General features: G+C 49.9%; 1 protein-coding gene across 1 annotated transcript in view; it reads left to right on the top strand.

The window, feature by feature from the left end:
• The window catches only part of RABGAP1 (RAB GTPase activating protein 1), a 77,437-nt gene that overhangs the window by 12,647 nt on the left and 44,771 nt on the right, over nt 1–20,019 (top strand). The window contains exons 3-13 of the mRNA XM_087914392.1: nt 2,610–2,847; nt 3,244–3,448; nt 4,940–5,114; nt 6,186–6,343; nt 7,820–7,930; nt 9,209–9,275; nt 9,400–9,502; nt 11,829–11,998; nt 12,630–12,804; nt 14,323–14,416; nt 15,764–15,914. Coding sequence (XP_087770518.1) covers nt 2,610–2,847; nt 3,244–3,448; nt 4,940–5,114; nt 6,186–6,343; nt 7,820–7,930; nt 9,209–9,275; nt 9,400–9,502; nt 11,829–11,998; nt 12,630–12,804; nt 14,323–14,416; nt 15,764–15,914 — 1,647 coding nt within the window. The remainder of the gene's footprint in view (nt 1–2,609; nt 2,848–3,243; nt 3,449–4,939; nt 5,115–6,185; nt 6,344–7,819; nt 7,931–9,208; nt 9,276–9,399; nt 9,503–11,828; nt 11,999–12,629; nt 12,805–14,322; nt 14,417–15,763; nt 15,915–20,019) is intronic.

Consider the following 20,019-nt stretch of genomic DNA (forward strand, 5'->3'; position numbering starts at 1 on the left):
CCCTCCGTCCTTAAGGCATTTGTGCCGCTAAGGCTAGTCTGGCAGGGAGGAATTTGACCCCCAGACCCAACTGGGAGAGGCCTTTGCGGACCCCTCTCTGGGTCAAGAAAGTAGGCAAACCTTGAAATCTCTCCCTCTCCCCTTCCCTCCCCCTCCCTCTCTGTACCAAAAGTGGGTTTTTTATTTTGAAAAAGGCAACTGGGCTATTTTTGGGGCGGAAGTGGGGAAGAAAAAACCCAAAAGCTTCGCTTCCTATCCTGGAAGCTTCCTCGGTTCAGTTGTACTGGACGCTGCGGGAGATGGAAGGACAGTTGAGATTGCTTTCTTTTGCAGTCGGTTGTGCAATGTTTTGAGGCTCACAATCACAAGTCGTTGTTTTTTTTCCCCCAGCACTGTTCTGTATTTTGAATTCTGTAGAAATTCTGTAGAGATTCTCGGTCATCCAGGTCACGGCTGTTCCAAAGTTGCTTGAGAATCTCTACGGACTTTTAGCTATGCACTGTGCGATGAACGCCCTTCAAATGGTGTGGGCGTCTAAACGCATTTCCAGAGAAATTGCAGACTACAGGAACCATTTGCACCACCATCTGTGCCCCAAGGTCACAGATAAACCTCCAAGTGATCCTCAACGACCCTCTAAAAAGGAAGCAAATGACCATCTGTCTGCAAGGAGCGTAAATCCTTCCATTCCCCACCATCCAGTCAGAGCTGAAGAAACTTCTCGGATGAGAAGCGAAACATCTTCAAAAGAAAAAAACAAGGAAGTCCGGTTGCCTCTTGAAAAAAAAAACCATAATTGGGACATTTTAGCTGATATATGACTCTAATTAGTTACCCAGTGGTAAGATGGAGGAGGCAATACATTTTATTTTTATAAATCGAATAATAAACCCACACAGTCTGGAACTCCTCGGTGGATGTAATGTGTGAGGAGGGACTAGAAGGTTGTGGGAGGAAGACGAGTAAAGGGTGAGGCCACGGAGGTGTCTGAGGTAGCTTTGCCCCAGGCCGCCTCGACTGCGCCCAATTTCTGGCTGCTTCTCTTTGCCCCCATGCTCCGCTTCTGAGCACCCAGCTGTTCTCGTTCCCCACCTGTCGTGTCTTCCAGGAGGCAGACCCGCAAATATTTCCTGCCTTTGTGTTAACATCAGCATGGCGAATCATGGCCCGCGGCGTGCAGAGAGAGAGAGAGAGAGACAGCCGGTCCTCGGCTTAAATGACCGCAATTCAGACCAGGATTTATGTTGCTAAGTGAGAAATTTGCCCAGTGAGGTTTTGGGCTCATTTTACGACCATCGTTGCCGCACCTATTAAGGGAATCGCTGCGGTGGTTGGATTAGTAACATGGTTGTGAAATGAGTCCAGCTTTTCCCACTGGCTTGTCAGAAGGTCAGAATGTTAAGAGTTGAGAATAGAGCTGGAAGGGACCTTGGAGGTCTTCTAGTCCATCCCCCAAAGCAGGACAACTTATGCCAATTTAGATAAGTGGACTATCTAGACCCGTGATGGCACGCAGAGCCATTTGTGCCGGCACGTGAGCCATAGGCAAACTTACCTCACTGCGCATACGCGCGCCTCACAGCTGTTTTCAGCTGGTTTGAGCCTTTTTGGCCTCCCGGAGGCTTGAAAAAAGCCTTTGCAGGCGAATAATAGGCCCATTTTGTCACTTCCTGTAATGCCGGAAGTGACAAAACGGGCCTATTATTCGCCTGCAAAGGCTTTTTCAAGCCTCCGGAGGCCAAAGGCCTCAAACCAGCTGAAAAACAGCTGTGAGGTGCAGTGCAGATAAGGGGATGGGGGGATTGCACGCACATGCGCAGGGGGCGGGAAGGGGCCACGTATTGCCTTCTGGGTGCTGGCATGTGATTTTTGGCCCAGGAGCCTAAAAAAAAGGTTAGCCACCACCGGTCTAGTCTCTTCTTCAAAAACATCTCGGGATGGAGGCACCCACAATTTCTGGAGGTTGCAAAAGGTAAATCTCAGGACCTCGGGACCCTGCGGCCGTCATAAATACGAACCCGTTGCCAAGCATCCAAATGTAAATCACGTCACCACAGGGATGCAGGCCACCATCACAAGTGTGAGAAATGGTCGTGAGTGCCTTTTCTCCAGCACCGTTGTAACTTTGAACGGTCACTAAATGAACTATGGTCAGTCAAGGACTAGCTGCATTCTTTTTTTTCGGCTAAAAAAGTGAGTTTTCTCGCTTGCCTCATGGGCACCCCGTTTTTCTCGGGGCGCCTGGCTGAGATCCTCCTGCCCAACGGTGGGACTCAAAATGGTTTACTACCGGTTCTATGGGCGTGGCTTGGTGGGCGTGGCAGGGGAAAGGTTACTGCTACATCCCCCCTTCCCTCCCCACCCCACTAACCTGCTTTCCAGCTCCGTTCTCCTGTGCAGGGCAACCAAAGGAGACCCAGCCGTTCAGCTGGGACTCAGTGGGAGGCGGAGAAGAGATGGGGGCGGGGCCAGTCAGAGGCGGGATTGGCCGATTCTGCAAACTACTCCCAATTTCCGCTACCGGTTCTCCAAGAACTGGTCGGAACCTGCTGAAGCCCCGCCTCTGCTTCCTGTCTGAGACCCGCCAATTCTTTCTCTTCCTCCCCCAGATTGTCGGAAATGGGAGCGAGCAGCAGCTGCAGAAGGAACTGGAAGACGTCCTAATGGATCCCCCTATGGAGGATCCCTCCCATGACCCGGAGGGGGAGGAAGAGAGCCCCTCCCAGGACGGAGAGGTGGATGAGCCGGTTCTCCTCGAGGCCTCTGCCTCCTCCACCATCAACCCCGTGTCCATGACGGGACCCTCCAAGCCAGAAATGAGGCTCCCGGTGAAGCCATCCCAGGGAGGTGAGCTCCCACCAAGGCTAAGGAAGGCGGGAGGTGGAAGAGCCCCCACAGATGGAGTGATGACGTCCCGGGCTTTCTTCACAGTCTAGAATTGACAAGTGGTGCGGAGGCCTAGAGGTGCAGCTCTCGCCTCACAATCAGGAGGCTGTGAGTTCGATCCTAGGTAGAGGCAGATATTTCCCTCTCTGGGCACACTGAGAATGTATATCTGCTGAACAAAACTCCGCACTGGCAACAGGGAAGGACATCCGGCCATTAAATACTCCGCTAGTTCCACTCAGTTGCCCAGACTCCATCCCGCAAGGGATTATGGGGTCATCCAAAGGTGAAGATGATAAAATACGTTTCTTTCCTTTCCTTTCTTTGCTGACTCCTTCCTTCCTTTCTTCCTGGCAGATTCGGAGGATTCCAGTCCCTTCACCCCAGTGGCTGACGAGGACAGCGTGGTCTTCAGCAAACTCACCTACTTGGGCTGCGCCTCTGTCAATGCCCCACGGAGCGAGGTGGAGGCCCTGCGGATGATGGCCATCCTGCGCAGCCAAGGCCAGACCTCTGTGGACGTGACGCTCTCTGTGCCAAACGTGTCCGAGGGCACCGTGAGGTTAGACCTTCTCCAAGACTTGGCTTTTCCAGCGGAGGTGCCTCATGCGCCTCACGTTGATCCCTTCCGCTTTGCTGCCTTTATGCCAGGGACAAACCTCTGGAATGGTACCTTTAAGGTTGCTCTCTCTTTAGGAAGTGTCCTCCAACTTGGCAAGTTTAAGGCTTGTGGACTTCAACTCCCAGAATTCCTCAGCTAACATGATTGGAGTATGAATTCTGGCAGTTGAAGTCCACAAGTCTTAAAGCTATCAAGTTTGAAGACCCTTGCTTTAAGGTCTTATGGCAGTCTTTCTCAACCTCAAACCTTCTCAAGAAGTATCTCAGGGGAATTCTGGGAGTTGAGGTCCATCTTAAATTTTACAAGGTGGAGAAACACTTGAGATTAGCGCAAGGCTCTTCAGACTTGGCAAGTTTTAAGACTTGTGGACTTCCACTCCCAGAATTCCTGAGCTAAAAATGACTGGAGGAGGAGGAATTCTGGGAGTTGGAAGTCCACAAAGCTGTCAAGTTGGAAGATCTCTGCTCTTTAGGAAGAAAGAGCCAGGATGGCAGCCAGTCCTGATTTTCTTAAGCGGGGTCTCTACATGTCACGATTTTAGGGATATTTGGGGCTACACACAGCCAATTGCTTGTTTTAGCATGGCTTAGAATCTAGGGACATGGTGGCTCAGTGGCTAAGATGCTGAGCTTGTCAATCCGAAAGGTCGGCAGTGCAGCGGTTCGAATCCCTAGCGCCGCGTCATGGAGTCAGTTCCTGTTCTTGTCCCAGGTCTCCAAAGAGTCACCCCCTCAAACACGACAAAATAAATAAATATAAGAGTATGCATACAGCCACATATATGACACATGGAAACATCACAGTCTAGTTCGGATGTATACATATACGCGGCAAGAGAAACAAAGCTTGCAAATTTGCAAGACGGATGACCTAGGGAACCAAGCTATCACAGAATCTGGGAGTCCTGCTAGAAATACTTCGAAACCCCCTCCCAGTGAAATGGGGGTGTGGGGTCTCTAACAATGCTTCCAGCTCTAAGTACGTAGCGCTTATAAGCAGCATCCTGAATAACGGGGAAACGAACTTCCTATAATCTTCTCCATTGTCCTCACCACTCTCTGTAGGGACTTTCTGTCTTGAGGTGCTGCTCCACCAAACCAAACGGGGGTACGCAGTTTGTTAAAACGCTCTCAGTTGCGCCTCTGTAAAAAGCGGCCAGGACGGATGCATCTCTGAAACCAGGGATCTCCAAGCTTGGCAACTTTAAGACTTCAACTCCCAGAATTCCCCAGTGAGTCCGCAAGCCTTCAGGTTGCCAAGTTTGGAGATCCCAGCCCTAGACTCATTCACGGTATGTGAAAACTTCTGTCCGGATGAAATGAACGAGTATAATTACGACGGCGGAGGTGCTGGGGAAGCTGGAAGAATTTGCAAAGCTGCCCATTGCTTGCTTGCTCTTATCCCCTGCGTGGGTTTGCCTCTCTCCCACAGGTTGCTGGAGCCTCCAACGAACACCGAAATCGCCAACTATCCCATTTACAAGATCCTTTTCTGCGTGCGAGGTCACGATGGGACTCCGGAAAGCGACTGCTTCGCTTTCACGGAAAGCCATTACAACTCGGAGCTCTTCAGAATCCACGTCTTCCGATGTGAGATCCAGGAAGCTGTAAGTTCAACGGGTGGCGCTGGGGGAGGCCTAGGCAGCCCAGGCAGAAGACAGACCTCCCTCCCTTCCGTTGGGACGTGTGAGGTTGGACTTCCACCTTCTGCATCTTTATTCCTTCTCTTCTCTTCATTTCTCTTCCTCTTCTCTTCCCCTCCCCTCTTTTCCTACCTTCTTTCTCTCTCCCTTCCTCCCTCCCTCTCTATGCTCTGCTCTTCTCTCCTCTCCTTCCTTCTTTCTCTCCCTTCCTCCCTCCCTCTCTATGCTCTGCTCTGCTCTCCTTCCTTCTTTCTCTCCCTTCCTTCTCTCTCTCTCTCTCTCTCTCTCTCTCTCTCTCTCCCTTCCTTCCTCCGTCTCTCTGTTCTGCTCTTCTTCTCTCCTCTCCTTCTTTCTCTCTTTCTTCCTCCTTCCTTCTCTCCTCTCCTTCCTTCTTTCTCTCCCTTCCTTCTTTCTCTCTCTTCCTTCCTTCCTCCTGTCTCCCTCCTCCCCCTCCTTCTTTCTCTCTCTTCCTTCTTTCCTCCATCTCTCCATTCTGCTCTTCTCTTCTCCTCTCCTTTCTCTCTCTTTCTTCCTCCTTCTCTTCTCTCCTTCCTTCTTTCTCTCTCCCTTCCTTCCTCCCTCTCTATGCTCTGCTCTTCTCTCCTTCCTTCTTTCCCTCCCTTCCTTCTTTCTCTCTCTCCCTCCCTCCTCTCCTTCTTTCTCTCCCTTCCTTCCTTCTGCTCTTCTCTGCTCTTCTCCTCTCCTCTCCTTTCTCTCTCTTTCTTCCTCCTTCCTTCTCTCCTCTCCTTCCTTCTTTCTCTCTCCCTTTCTCCCTCCCTCCCTCTTTCTGTTCTTCTCCTCTGCTTCTTTCTTTTCCTTCCTTCCTCCCTTCCTCCCTCCCTCCTCCACTTCTTTCTCTCTCTCTCTCCTCCTTCCTCTTCCCCCTCCCTTCCCCCTTCTCCCCTCTTCTCCCTTCTTCCTCCCTCCCTCCTTTCTTCTCTTCTTTCTATCTCTCTTCCTTCCTCTCTCCCCTCCCCTCCCCTCTTCTTCCCTCCCTCCCTCCCTTCTCTTTCCTCCTCTTCCTCTTCGCCTCAGGTGAGCCGGATCCTGTACAGTTTTGCCACCGCTTTTCGCCGTTCTGCCAAGCAAGTCCCGCTCGCGGCCCCCATTACTCCAGAGATGCCGGACAGCGACATCTTCACCTTTTCGGTCTCCCTGGAAATCAAGGAGGACGATGGGAAAGGCTGCTTCAGGTATCAGCTTCCCGGGGAGACAGGTCATGGACACCCTTGCCCTCCTACTTCCTAGCACGCTTTGCCAAATAATTTCTCAATCTTGGTAGGAAGGGATTAAATTCTCATTGCCGCTGGCCATTATTTAAGACGCAGCTTTTTGGAAACTTAAAACTGTGTCCCCATCTTGCTGTCTCAAGTCTGCTCAATTTCATACTGCCTGACGAAGCCAAATAAATGTGAACAGAACTTTTCCCCCTCCCCGGCAGCCTTTAATTCTCCTAGATAATGGAGTTGGGCGGATCTTGGCATGTTTCCTCCTACCTTACCCTAAACCAGGAAGCCAGGATTGCAGTTCAGAGGCGCTCGGTTGTGGAAGGTGGCTTGATCGATTTGCCTGCCTGTTTCCCTTTTCTCTGAGCTGAGGTGCCACCTCCTCCTGAACAGCCCAGCGGTAGATAATGTTGGGGTCTGCCAGCAGCCTGCGGAGCTGGCGGCAGAGTTGGACCGTTGGGGAGGAACGTGGGCCAGTCTGGGAATCTGAGGAGGACTCGGACGAGGGTCCTGCATCCGATACAGAGATGGGGCCAGGGCCACCTGGGAGTGGGGTGCTGACTCCAGAGCCTCCAAAATCTGACAGCAGCGAGGCAGAGGAACAGGGGGAGCCTGTTCCCAGAGCGTGTGCGCAGAGCTGCCAGAAGACAAGAACAGTTAAGACAAAAGGGGCGACGCGGGAGTAAGGCTGGGAGAAGATTGGCCCTTCCATAAGACATAAAGGAGGAACAAAGGGACAGGAGCCTTTGCAGGAAGCAACTTTGTTCGTTCTGATCAGTTTGAAACCTGAAGCTCCCTGTCGAATTTGTGCTCCGTTTGGTCTTGTTCAACTAATTGGCAATTTAGTCGTTGGCAGCATTTCAAGGAAGATAAAGGTGGGTGCTTATTAGACTTATCCTGAAGGATTTTGGCAGACTTCGTGGGACTATTTAACAAACTAGTAAAGGATGATAATTCACAGCTGTTGAAATAAAATAAATTTTTTGGGGAGACGACTAACGTGTGTTTGTTAATGTCTCAGAAAGCCTTGATCAGAACAGCTTAAACAGATGACATTTTAATAACTCGTTGAATGAAATGGCTCTTTCTTTTTAAACGTTACTTGGGTAACAAGGAAGAGACACAAATGGTGCGTTGGCCTAGAGGTGGAGTTCTCGCCTCACAATCTGGAGGCTGTGATTTCAATCCTAGGTTAGAGGCAGATATTTCTCTGGGCACAACGAGAATATATCTGCTGAACAAGACTCCGCATTGGCAATAGGAAAGGCATCCGGCCCGTGAACATTCAGCTCTCCAGTCAGTTGCCCAGTCTGCACCCCGCAAGGGATTATGTGGTGGTTAAAGAGGAGGATGAACAAGGGGGAGACACGTCTGGAAGTCCTCTGGGGTGCCTCAACTTTGGGAAGCCGAACGTAACCGTCTTGGTTTTCCTTCCCTCCCCAGTGCTGTTCCGAAGGACAAAGACAGGCAGTGCTTCAAGTTACGGCAAGGGATCGACAAGAAGATTGTCATCTACGTGCAACAGACCACTAACAAAGAATTGGCCATTGAGAGGTAAGGTTGGCACCTGTCGGGTCTCGGCACTGGCGCTCAAGGCCTGGCCAGGTGAGAGAACCGTCTCCTTCTTCCTCTTTGCCTCCTTTGGCACCAGATCAGGGGTCTCCAACCTTGGTGACTTTAAGCCTTGAGGACTTCAACTCCCAGAATTCCCCAGCCAGCCATGCTTGGATATCCCTGCTGGAGATGTTTCAATATCTGCTGGGTTCTCCCTCAAACTCACCTGGGACTTGCCTGTTCTGGAAAGCCGTCCTGGGAAGTCTGGTGCCCGTTTCTAAACCAGGTCATCTTTTCAGTCTAAAAAGGGGAGGGGTGGTCTTCAGAGCAGAGTCTCAAAGTGGGGATGGGCTCCCTTTGCTTCTTCTGGATTTGATCAAGGCCTCCTGCCGACGTCCTGCTGTCAGGATTCCAGCAGTTGCCCCCCAATTAAATGATGAGTCTCGAGCCAAACTTCCCAAGCTTCAGAAGGATTTATTGGGAGTTAACATGTCCGGCACTGCCTGGGTGTAGCCGACTCTGAGACACATCATTCCTTGTCACCCTTGACCCTGGTTTTTCCCCCACCCCCCCGTGTGTATCGTAATTCATATTCTCCAATGGGACTCATCCATAGCCCAGAGTCATCAATCATGCTCTCCAGTTAAGAATTTTGTGCGGCATAAAACAGATAGATATATTATGTTACATATATTAACAGCCGCAAGGATTTCGTACGCACAACTCTGGAAGGAAAAAAGGGTTCTGCCGGAAGGCGTGGTGATTAAAAAAAATAATAGATTGTATAGAGATGGACAGGCTAACGATGAAAATAAAAGACAGAGAAGATTCAATTTGTTATAGGGCCTGGGATGCCTGGTATGAGTGGTTTAGAAATAAAAAGGAAAGAAAATGGCAATTAGGAAAAGAATGAGGGAAGATGTAAATATGTAAATATACCATGGAGAAGATTGAGATGTAAGGATAAAAGATATCGATTTATAGTAAAGAGTAAGATGTAATGGTAAGGGAATGAGTAAATACATATACTGAAAAATGTGAGGAAATGCAAAAGATGTCTTGATGTTGATAACAATGTATAAAGTTTTCTTTTATGTTTTTAAAATTTGGAAACTTAATAAAATGTATTATTATTTTTTTTTTGCGCGGCATAAACTTCAGTCACCTAGTTACTATCTTTGAAAACATTTATGGAATGCACTTTCAGTTTGGAAGCTGCTGCACTGCCCCCCCATAGAACTATTTTGTGAGTTGGCACCTTCTCCTTCCCGTTTGCAGATGTTTCGGCCTCCTTCTCAGTCCCGGGAAAGACGTGCAGAGTGGAGACATGCATTTGCTGGATTTGGTAAGTGGCCCTTCCCGTTCCTCACCCCGCGCCCTCGGTCTTCTCCGAAGGTGCCCCCTTCCTCCCCCAACCGCGGGCTACGGGGCGTGCTGTGTTCCATCCCGGTCTCTCTGCTGCTCTCTAGGAGTCCATGGGGAAAAGCTCGGATGGGAAATCGTACATCATCACTGGGAGTTGGAACACCAAGTCTCCTCACTTCCAAGTAGTGAACGAGGAAACGCCCAAAGGTTTGTGAGGGTCTGGGAGGTAGTGCCACCCCCATCCATGGAGCAGTGATGACGAAGAGGAATAGAAGAAGATAGGATAGGATAGAAATAGAATAAAATAGAATAAGATAGCATAGGATAGGACAGGATAGGACAGGACAGGATAGGATAGAGAACAGAAAGAACAGAACAGAATGAGTGGAGTGGAGAATGGAATAGAATGGAATGGAATAGAATAGAATAGAATTATAGAGTAGAATTTCAGAATACAGTAGAATTACAGAATAGAATTAAAGAATAGAATTACAGTAGAATAGAATTACAGTAGAATTACATAATAGAACAGAATTACAGAATAGAATAGAAGGGAATAGAATTACAGAACAAAAGAAATAGAATAGAAATACAATAGAATAGAATATAGAATGGAATGGAATAGAATTATAGAGTAGAATTTCAGAATACAGTAGAATTACAGAATAGAACAGAATTACAGAATAGAACAGAATGAATAGAATAGAATAGAATAGAATAGAATAGAATAGAATAGAATAGAATGAAATTACAGAATAGAATAGAAGGGAATAGAATTACAGAACAGAAAAGAAATAGAATAAAATAGAATAGAACTGAATTCAATTCAATTCTTTATTGGCCAAGCATGATTGGACAAGTGAGGAATTTGCCTCTGGCGTAGAAGCTCTCAGTGTACATATAAACAGCAAGTTAATAGGTCACGGGTCATAAATTATAGTTACAAACATTAACAACCATTGATAAATCGTAAGAAAGCAATAGGAGAAGATGAGAAAAGACGAGAAATGGGACAGTGCTGTGGGAACTAAATGTTCAGCAAAGTAACATGTTGGGGAAAAAAACTATATGTCTGATTGCTTTGGCATGCAGTGCTCCATAGCGGCATCTTGAGGGGAGAAGTTGAAATAAACATGTCTCCAGATCCCCTTGTGCTCTAAGGTGACCAGGAGGTTGGATCCTCTTGGTCACCTTAGTGGAACACACAAGCCAGGGGATCCACCCACTCTCCCCCCCCACACACACATCCCTGAGGGTGGGTAGATTCAGGAGATTTCCTGCCCAGCCTGAAGATGCTGCTGTGGACAGAGTCTTCCTGCCCTGCTCTTCGTTGTCTAGCCACAGCCGATTCTCTTGTTGCGGCCCGACAGATTCAGACAGTGAGGAGGTTGGGAGGAACATGGGCCATTCCTGGAGTCTGGAGAAGGCTTGGACGAGGGCTCTGCGTTGGAGGCAGAGACGGGGCCAGGGCCATCCGACAGTTATCAGCTGCCTTCGGACTCAGACATCAGTGAGGCAGAAGAACAGCTGGAGCCTGTTCCCAGTGTGCGCATGCACAGAGCTGCCAGGAGAAGGGAACAGCTGAGGAACAAGGGCCGACTTGGAAGTAAAGCCACAGGTGGGCGGTGGATGGCCCCTCCCCTAGAGTATAAAAGAGGAGCGAAAGGGGAGTGGGGCTTTGCAGGAGACAATTTGTTCCTTCCGGCATGCTTGCCAAGTGTGGGTGGCTGTGAAAGAGATCAGCCTGGCCCTTTTCCAAGCCTGATAAAGGTCTAATTGGGAACGATCTTGAAAGACTGTTGGCCGGGACTTTGTTAGAGAGGAAAAAGTAAATCAATGTTCTGACCAAGGCTTCCTGAGACCGTAATTAATCACGCACTTAATCCAGGCAACCCTCTCCTTATTTTAACGGCTGGAAATTATCTTCATTCCCAGAAGGTGATGAGTCCCAAACAGTCCCTCGAGATAAGCACCCACCTTTCTCTCCTTTGAATTGCTGCCAACAACTAAAGTGCCAAATGAACTGTAAAAAGCCAAATGGAGTACCAAGTCCACACAGAGCTTCAAGGTTTAATCCAAACAGAGTGAACGACATTGCTCCCTGCAAAGGCTCCTGTCCCTTTGCGCCTCCTTTATGTCTTAAGGGAGGGCCAATCACCTCCAAACCTTACTCATGAGTCACCCCTTTTGTCTTAACTGTTCTTGCCTTCTGGCAGCTCTGTGCAAGCGCTCACTGGGAACAGGCCCCCCTTGTTCCTCTGCCTCGCTGCTGTCAGATTCTGGAGGCTCCGGAGTCCGCACATATCTCTTAATGGGCCCTTGCCCCATCTCTGTATCGGACCCTCATCCGAGTCCTCCCCAGATTCCCGGACTGGCCCATGTTCCTCCCCACTGTCCAACTGTGCTGCCGTCTCCGCAGGCTTCCGGCAGACCACAACCATAAAAGAGGACGAGGACTCGGCTTCGTGCTGTTGGGGAAGCCTAGGTCAGAACATCTCTAACCATTGGGTCCTGTCCTCTTCCTCCTCTGCAGACAAGGTGCTCTTCCTGACCACAGCTGTGGATTTGGTGATTACAGAGGTGGAGGAGCCCGTCCGCTTCCTCCTGGAGACCAAAATCCGTGTCTGTCCCCCCAACGAAAGGCTCTACTGGCCTTTCAGCAAGAGAAGCTCGACGGAAAACTTCTTCCTAAAACTGAAGCAGGTGAAACATCGGAGCCCTCCCCGTCCTAAATCCTAGCCCCGTGATGGCAAACCTATGGCAGGCATGCCACGGGCGGCACGCAGAGCCATGTGTACTGGCACGCGAGCTGCAGGCAAACTTACCTCACTGCGCCTGCGCCATGCTTCACAGCTGATTTTCAGCCTCCCAGAGCCTTGAGGAAGGCTTCTGCAGGCTTTGCAGGCTGAAAACTAGGCCCGTTTTGTCACTTCCTGTTTTTCCGGAAATACAGGAAGTGATGAAACGGGCCTAGTTTTCAGCCTGCAGAAGCCTCTGGGAGGCCGAAAAAGGCCTCAAACTCACAGAAAAATCAGCTGTGAAGCGCAGTGCAGGTAAGGGGGTTGGGGGGGATTGCACGCGCACGCGTAGGGGGCATGGGGGGTGACGTACATTGCCTTCCGGGTGCTGGCACGTGAGCACAAGCATGCAAGCGCGCGCACAATTTTTGGCACAGGCCCCCCAAAAGGTTAGCCACCCCTGTCCTAGCCTGTTGGATGGAGGAGAGGTCTATTCTGCACGGACGAGAAACGTGAACGTGGGTCGCTCCTGGGTCCCTGAAACATTTCCGCTGAGCTTTGAACCCAACCCTGACGGGTGTCGTTGTGTTGCTCAGATCAAGCAGAAGGACCGAAAGACCAGCACCGACACGCTCTACGAAGTGGTGTGCCTGGAGAGCGAAGCCCAAAGGGAAAGGAGGAAAACCACTGCCAGTCCTGCCATCTGCCTCCCCCAGTCCGGCTCCCAAGGCTCTATGATCCCCTCCCCTCCTGAGGATGACGAAGAGGAAGGTAAGGAAGACTGGAAAGGCGGATTTTCCAGCGGGGTCTCCCGCAAAGGGGTCGTTGGCAGGCTGTGGGCTAGCTGCAGCCTTCAAGCAAGAGATTTGGGGGCAGGCCTTCTCTGTGTCTCTCTGTGTAAGACAAGGATCTTCAGACTGGGCAAGTTTAAGACTTGTGGACCTCAACTGCCAGAATTCATTTGCTATCGTGACTAGAGGAGAATTCTGGGAATTGAAGTTCACAAGACTTAAAGCGATCACGTGGGACCTGGGGTAAGAGGTCTCAGTCAAAGCCCTCTTGACCTGCCTAACCAGTCAAGGGGCCAGATTCTGCAAATTGACCAGTTTGGTCTCTGGGAAAGCGGCTGTCCTGCCCCTGGTGGAGACTGACTCTGAGGGAGAGGAGGAACCGCCGACAGGGAGTGGAAATGTGGCTCCGGAGGTTGTGGAGGAGGCTGGGGAAAGGTAGAGGTTGGCTGGGCAGTCAGAGGAGGACCCAAGCCCATCCCCTCTCCATCCCAGGGCACGCAGGGAGGAGAGGATAAGGGAGAAACGTCAATGGTGTGGTCTACTGGGGAGGGAGAGGGCCTTGATCCTCTTCCTGGGCTGCAGGTGTAACAACTGAATAAGAGTTTGGACCTGCGTACTGGCGAACACTGGAAACAAATCGTGTAAATATCTCTAGTTTATGGTTCCCCTCTGAGTTTGGAGTCCTTCCCAGTGTGTGTTGTTATCTGTGGACATCCTCCAGCCCTTATCTTGCCTGGTTTGTGTTGCTTTTTTTCTTCTTTGTGTAACTGCGTGGGAGCTTTTTCGTCTTCCGTCAAAGATATTCGGAGCTTGGAAGCAAACTGAAGGAATTAAAAGGGGCTTCCCCTGTTTTCTGTGACTGTGTTTGTTTTGTATCCCACCCTGGGTCATCCCAGCCGCCCAGCTGTAGCAGAGGCCGCTCCTTATGTCTGCAACTGCAGGTGTCAGACCTGCCCCAGTCAGGCCCCTTAGGGAAGAAAGACCCTCGACTCCCATTTCCTCGAAGGGACAGGTTCTTTTACTAAAGGATGTTGGCTGCAGTAAAGTCGGCCTAAAACTAAATTTCCTGCGTGATAAGATTCCAGATTATTCCCCTCCTCCCAGCCCTCCTCCCCCTTGACCAATTCGTTTTCAGCCAATGAAAACCCCCTTGAGGGAGAACGTCGAGATGCTTGGGGTGATCCGCATCCCAGTCTCAGGGTGCGTGGCCTTGAGAGCTGGCCCAAAGAGCTTTCCTGGTCTTCGTCAAGTTGTCCGCCCCCTTCCCAAATTCCCATCGTAACCCCTTACATCCTTTACTGTCCATTTGTCGTCCTCGTCCTCGTCCCCACCAATAATACCCCCTAGCCTTCGATGGCAGGATGCCTGCGAGGCGCCAAGACGAAGATGGCAGACCCGACAGCGTGGGTTTCAGGCAGGCGCCCATGGAAGAGCGGCTCCCCCTTGTGGGGCGCTGGCGCATGGCACCCTCCCTGAGCCTCTCCCTCGTCTTTTGCAGATAACGACGAACCCCTGCTCAGCGGCTCGGGCGACGTCTCTAAAGAGTGTGCGGAAAAGATCCTGGAGACGTGGGGAGACCTCCTTTCCAAGTGGTAAGTGCTCCGCTCCCTGCATCCCTGTCCCAGGAATTGCCCTCGTTCGAAGCAGCCAATCAGGAGAAGGCAGTTCACGTAGGCCAAGTCCCAGTACAGCTGCCCTCCTCCCGAGCCTTGTTGATGGAGCCTAATTCCCTGTGATTTGCAGGCAGGAGGCGCCATCCGGACGGCCCTTCTGTTCAGCTCTTCCAGGTGTGGCCCGCCTTCCTCCCTCCCTGTAGGAAGTCACCGATCTGCCTCCTTCTCTTGGCCCTTGAAAAAGGGCCCAGCTGATGAATCCAGCCATGTGACAGCAGCAGCCAACAAAGCTAACACAATCCTGGGTGGTGTCAACAGAGGCCTAGAATCAAGATCACATGAAGTATTAGCGCTGCTTTATAAAAAACCCCTAGTAAGACCTGGAGTACTGCAACCAGTTTTGGTCACCGTACTACCAACAAGATGTTGAGACTTTGGAACAAGTTCAGAGAAGAGCAACTAAGAGGATCAAAGGCCTGGAGGCTAAAACAAAGGAAGAACGGCTGCAGGATTTGGGTCTGGCTGGTCTAAAGAAAAGAAGAATTGGGGTGACATGATAGCAACATTCCAGGGGCTTCCACAAAGAAAAGGGGGTCAAGTTATTCTACAAAGCACCAGAAGGCAAGACAAGACACCACGGTTGGAAAGTGATCGATGAGAGAAGCAAGCTGGAATTTAGGAGAAAATGCTTAAGGATAATTAGCCGGTGGAACTGCTTGCCACCAGAAGTTGTGGCTGTACCATCACTGGAGGTTTTTAAGAAGAGACTGGACAGCCACCTGTCTGAAATGATATAGGGTCTTCTGCTTGATCAGAGGGGCTGGACTGGAAGACCTCTAAGGTTCCCTTCCAACTCTGTTATTCTCTAATACCAGATCAGTTAATGGAAGTTGCCTCTAGAAATTGTGGTCACTCCATCACTGGAAATTTTAAAGAAGAAACTGGACAGTCACTAGAGTCACAGTCACAGTCACTAGAGGTTTGATCCGGGGGCTGGACTAGAAGACCTCCAAGGTTCCCTTCCAACTCTCTTATTCTCTAATCCCAGATCAGTTAATCAGTGGAAGTTGCCTCCAGAAATTGTGGTCACTCCATCACTGGAAATTTTAAAGAAGAAACTGGACAGTCACTAGAGTCACAGTCACTAGAGATGGTATAGGTCCTCCTGTTTGATCCGGGGGCTCTACTAGAAGACCTCCAAGGTCCCTTCCAGCTCTATTCTGATTCTGATTGGTTGAGGCAAGAAGGAACCTGCCCCCTCCTGCCCCAGGGCGTGCCTTCCCTTATTCCCAAGCCCCAGCTGAGCTCTTGCTCCCTCCTTTCCAGGCACTTGAACCTGAGCGTGCGGCCTAAGGCCTTGTCTGCGTTGGTGAGGAGCGGCGTCCCGGAAGCTCTGCGGGGCGAGGTGTGGCAGCTCCTGGCAGGATGCCACAACAACGATTTCCTGGTGGAGAAGTACCGGATTCTCATCACAAAGGTAGGTTTGTTTACGATCGGCGGTGCTGAGGAGAAGAGGCTCCCACAGTGGGCCGTGGCTTGGCTTCTTGGGTTGGTGGGCATGTGGAACCGCTTGGAGAGAGTGAGGATGTTGTGGTCTGCTGGTAGCCTGTGGACGCGGCGGCAGAGTCGGCCATTGGCGGGGGAACATGGGCCGGTCTGGGGAGGACTCAGACAAGGGTCCTGCGTCCGATGCAGAGATGGGGCCAGGACCATCTGGGAGTTGCCTGCTGACTCCGGAGCCTCCAGAATCTGACAGCAGTGAGGCAGAGGAACGAAGGGAGCCTGTTCCCAGTGCGCAGAGCTGCCAGAAGGCAAGAACAGTTAAGACAAAAGGGCAACTCGTAAGTAAGGCTTGGAGGTGATTGGCCCTCCCATAAGACACAAAGGAGGAGCAAAGGGACAGGAGCCTTTGCAGGAAGCAACTTTGTTCGCTCTGTTCGGATTAAACCTTGAAGCTCTGTGTGGACTTTGTATTTTGGTTGGTTTTTTACAGTTAATTTGGCACTTTAATTGTTGGCAGCCATTCAAAGGGGAGAAAGGTGGGTGCTTATCTCGAGGGATTGTTTGGGACTCATTACCGGCTGGGAATGAAAATAATTCCCAGCTGTTGAAATAAAAAGAGGGTTGTTTGGACTAAGTGCGTGATTATGGTCTCAGGAAGTCTTGGTTGGAGCAGAGGAGACCGGTCCTGGGATCGAACCTCAACCAGGCACCAGGTTGACTCAGCCTTCCATCCTTCCAGGGTTGTTAAAATGAGGACCCAGATTGTTGGGGGTAATAGGCTGATTCCATAAACCGCTCAGAGAGGGCCATAAAGCACGGTGAAACGGTATATAAGTAAGCGCTAGTCCTGTTGCCATAAGATGGAGTCTGCATCCAAGATAGCCAAAACAATTGGACGGACAGGTGAAAGGTGTCAAATCTGCCCTGTCGGAGTGTGTGACATTTGGAAGAAGCACATGTCAGGGGTTCCCAAGCCCTGGTCCATGGACCAGCACTGGGTTGCGGCATGACAGAAACCGGTCCGTGCAAGCAAGCGAAGCGCGTCCGTGAGATACAGGCGATGCCCAAAACTGTGCCCCATCCGGTCTGCGGAAAAATCTCTCTCCATGGATCTGGTCCCTAGTGCCCAAAAGGTTGGGGGCCACTGTCTCAGGTCGCGTGTGTGTTTGTGTTTTGAACAATCACATCAGTAGTGGTGGTATTCAAATAAAAGTCGCCACCAGTTCGGTGGGCGTGGCTTGTTGACTGCGCTTTGCGCGCATGCACGCACTTTGCATGCACGCGCGCACCAAACGCACTTTGCGCAGGCGCAGAGGCATTCTGACTTGCCCCCTGCAAGCCTGCATGAATGTTTCCTTCCTGCCTTCCTTACAGGATTAGCCCTGTAATTTCTTCTAACAACCGGTTCTCCGAACTGCTTAGAATGTTAACAACCAGTTCTAGCGAATAGGTGCGAACTGGTAGAATCCCACCCCTGATGTTCAGGGTCTCCCGCTTTGCACCGGGGAGAATGAATGAGTGAATTAATGTGTCAGGATTCTGGCAGTTACCCCATTTAAATCATGAGTCTCGAGCCAAACTTCCAAAACTTCAACAGGATTTATTGAGAGTTAACCTGTCCGGCACAGCCTGGGTGTAGCTGACTCTGAGACACGTCATTCATTGTCACCCTTGACCCTGGTTTTCCCCCCGAACCCCCTGGGTGTATCATAATTCATATTCTCCAATGGGACACCTCCATAGCTGAGAGTCATCAGTTATGCTTTCCAGTTAGATATTTGCTACTAGTTACTATCTTTGAAAAACTATGGAATGCACTTTTGATTTCCAAGCTGCCGCACTGCTCTTTCAAACCGCTTCTCCCCCCCTCCCTTTCTGTTGGCAACTCTAAAAAGACCATAGAAATATTTTATGAATTATTTGAATTGGATTATTTATTCATTTATTGGCAAAGTGTGATTGGACACACAAGGAATTTCCCTTGGTGCAAATGCTCTCAGTGTACATAAAAGAAAAGAGACATTCGTCAAGAGTCAAGAATCATCAGGTGCAACACTTAATAATAGTTTTAGGGTACAATAAGCAATCAAATCATACTAGGAAACAGTCAATATAAATTGTAAGGATACAAGCGTCAAAGTTACAGTCATACAGTCACAAATGGATGGGTGATAGGAACGATGAGAAGATTAATAGTAATAGTAATGCAGATAGTAAATAGTTGGACTGTGTTGAGGGAATTAGTTGTGTAGCAGAGTGATGGCATTTAGAGGAAAACTGAGCCCAGGCTCCTCGGGGGACTCTTCCTCACTGCTGCCAGCCTCCACCATCTCCAAAGGCAAAACTCCACTCCCTGACAGTCCTGGCCCCATCCCTGCCTCCCACGCAGACCCCTCATCCGAGTCCTCGCGCTCCGAGACCTCAGTCATCCTCACCTGCTGCCGGCGAACCACAACAATTTGGCAGCTTTAAGACTGATGGACTTCAACTCCCAGAATTCCTGAGCTAACATGACTGGAGGAGGAATCCTGGGAGTTGAAGTCCCCCTGATGCAGACCATAACATCACCCCAAGTGGGGAGCGAAAAATTCTGTGCCTCAGATGCCCCTCTGGATGGGGGGGGGAAGCTGATGGGCAACCCAGTACACCTGGTCCTCACCTTATGACCACAACGGAGCCCGAAAATTCTGTTGTTCAGTGAGACAGTTGTTGAGTTTTGCCTCATTCTACGATCTTCCCAGCCACCGTTGTTAAGTCACTGCAGTTAGTCAGTTCAGGCGAATCCGGCTTCTCCATGGGCTTGGCTGGTCGGAAGGTCGCGAAAGCGGATCCCATGGGACGTAGCCACGGCCATAAGTATGAACCAGTGGCCAAGCCTCTGAATTTTTGATCACGTGGTCATGGGGATGCTGCAAAGGTCATAACTGCGAAAAACAGCCGTAAATCACATTTTCCAGTGCCACTGAAACGGTCACTAAACGAACTGTTGTAAGTAGAGGACTACCGGTGCCTGCAGCAGCTAGGAACAGTTTAACACACGCACACACAAACACACACACACTTTCCTCTCTCCCTGAATTAATTGCTGCTACTCATCTGAATTGCAAGCCTGAATCCTGGGCCTTCCTCCCTTTTTCCGCCCTCAAATTGCACAAACTTGGCCAACTTTAAACCTTTGTGGACTTCAAGTCCCTTTTATTTCCTTCCACCTGAATTTAAAGCGATGCTTGAACCTAGCTGGGATGGATGGAGGGGGTTATTAATCCCTTAAGCGCAGAAGGGTCCAGCGTTGACAACTTTTAAGCCTTGGAGGACTCCCAAGTCCCAGAATTCCCCAGCCAGCTATGGAATTCTGGGAGTTGAAGTCCACAAGGCTTAAAGTTGGCCAAGGTTGGAGAGCCCTGCACTAGGTGGACTCTCTTCTCTCTCTCTCTCCGTGCTGCCCCGTTCCAGATTCCCACCAGGTGAAGCTTCAAAGGAATATGCTGATGGGAAGGAAATGATATAATCCCAAATAACCAGAAAATGAACTTTTGTGAGTGGAGCGCTCCAGTAGCTTCCACTGGGATGGTGCTTCTCGGCTGGCAAGCTGTCCTTCCCCGTTGCCCCTTTGACAGAGGGGCCTTTGTGCAAACACGGGCCTCTCTGGGCCCAGCAGCTGTTCTTTGCTCCAAGCCCAGTCCAGCCTTTTTTCCTCCGCAGTTGCTCCCCGGACAAATGCCGCCGTTGGTGGTTCATCTCGTGGGAATCCTGGAAGCGGCTTTTCGCCAGCTCTGAAATTGTTCCCAAGATGGCATTGCTTTTCCTCCTGACTTTTTTTTTTCCTTATTCTTATTCTCATCTTTATTGCACTTGTTTTCTCTTTACGCATCTCAATCACCTTTAACAGTAGTGAGGCATCTTCGTTACATATATACACTTCCATGCATTTCTAATTATTCATATACTAATTATATATATCTATATCTATATATCTATATCTATATATAACTATATCTATATCTGTATGTCTATATATCTATCTCTATCTATCTATCTATCTATCTATCTATCTATCTATCTATCTATCTATGTATCTA

This window comes from Pseudonaja textilis, chromosome 17 (genome assembly GCF_049901715.1).
Source record: "Pseudonaja textilis isolate UNSWEBS1 chromosome 17, rPseTex1.2, whole genome shotgun sequence".
NCBI lineage: Eukaryota > Metazoa > Chordata > Lepidosauria > Squamata > Elapidae > Pseudonaja > Pseudonaja textilis.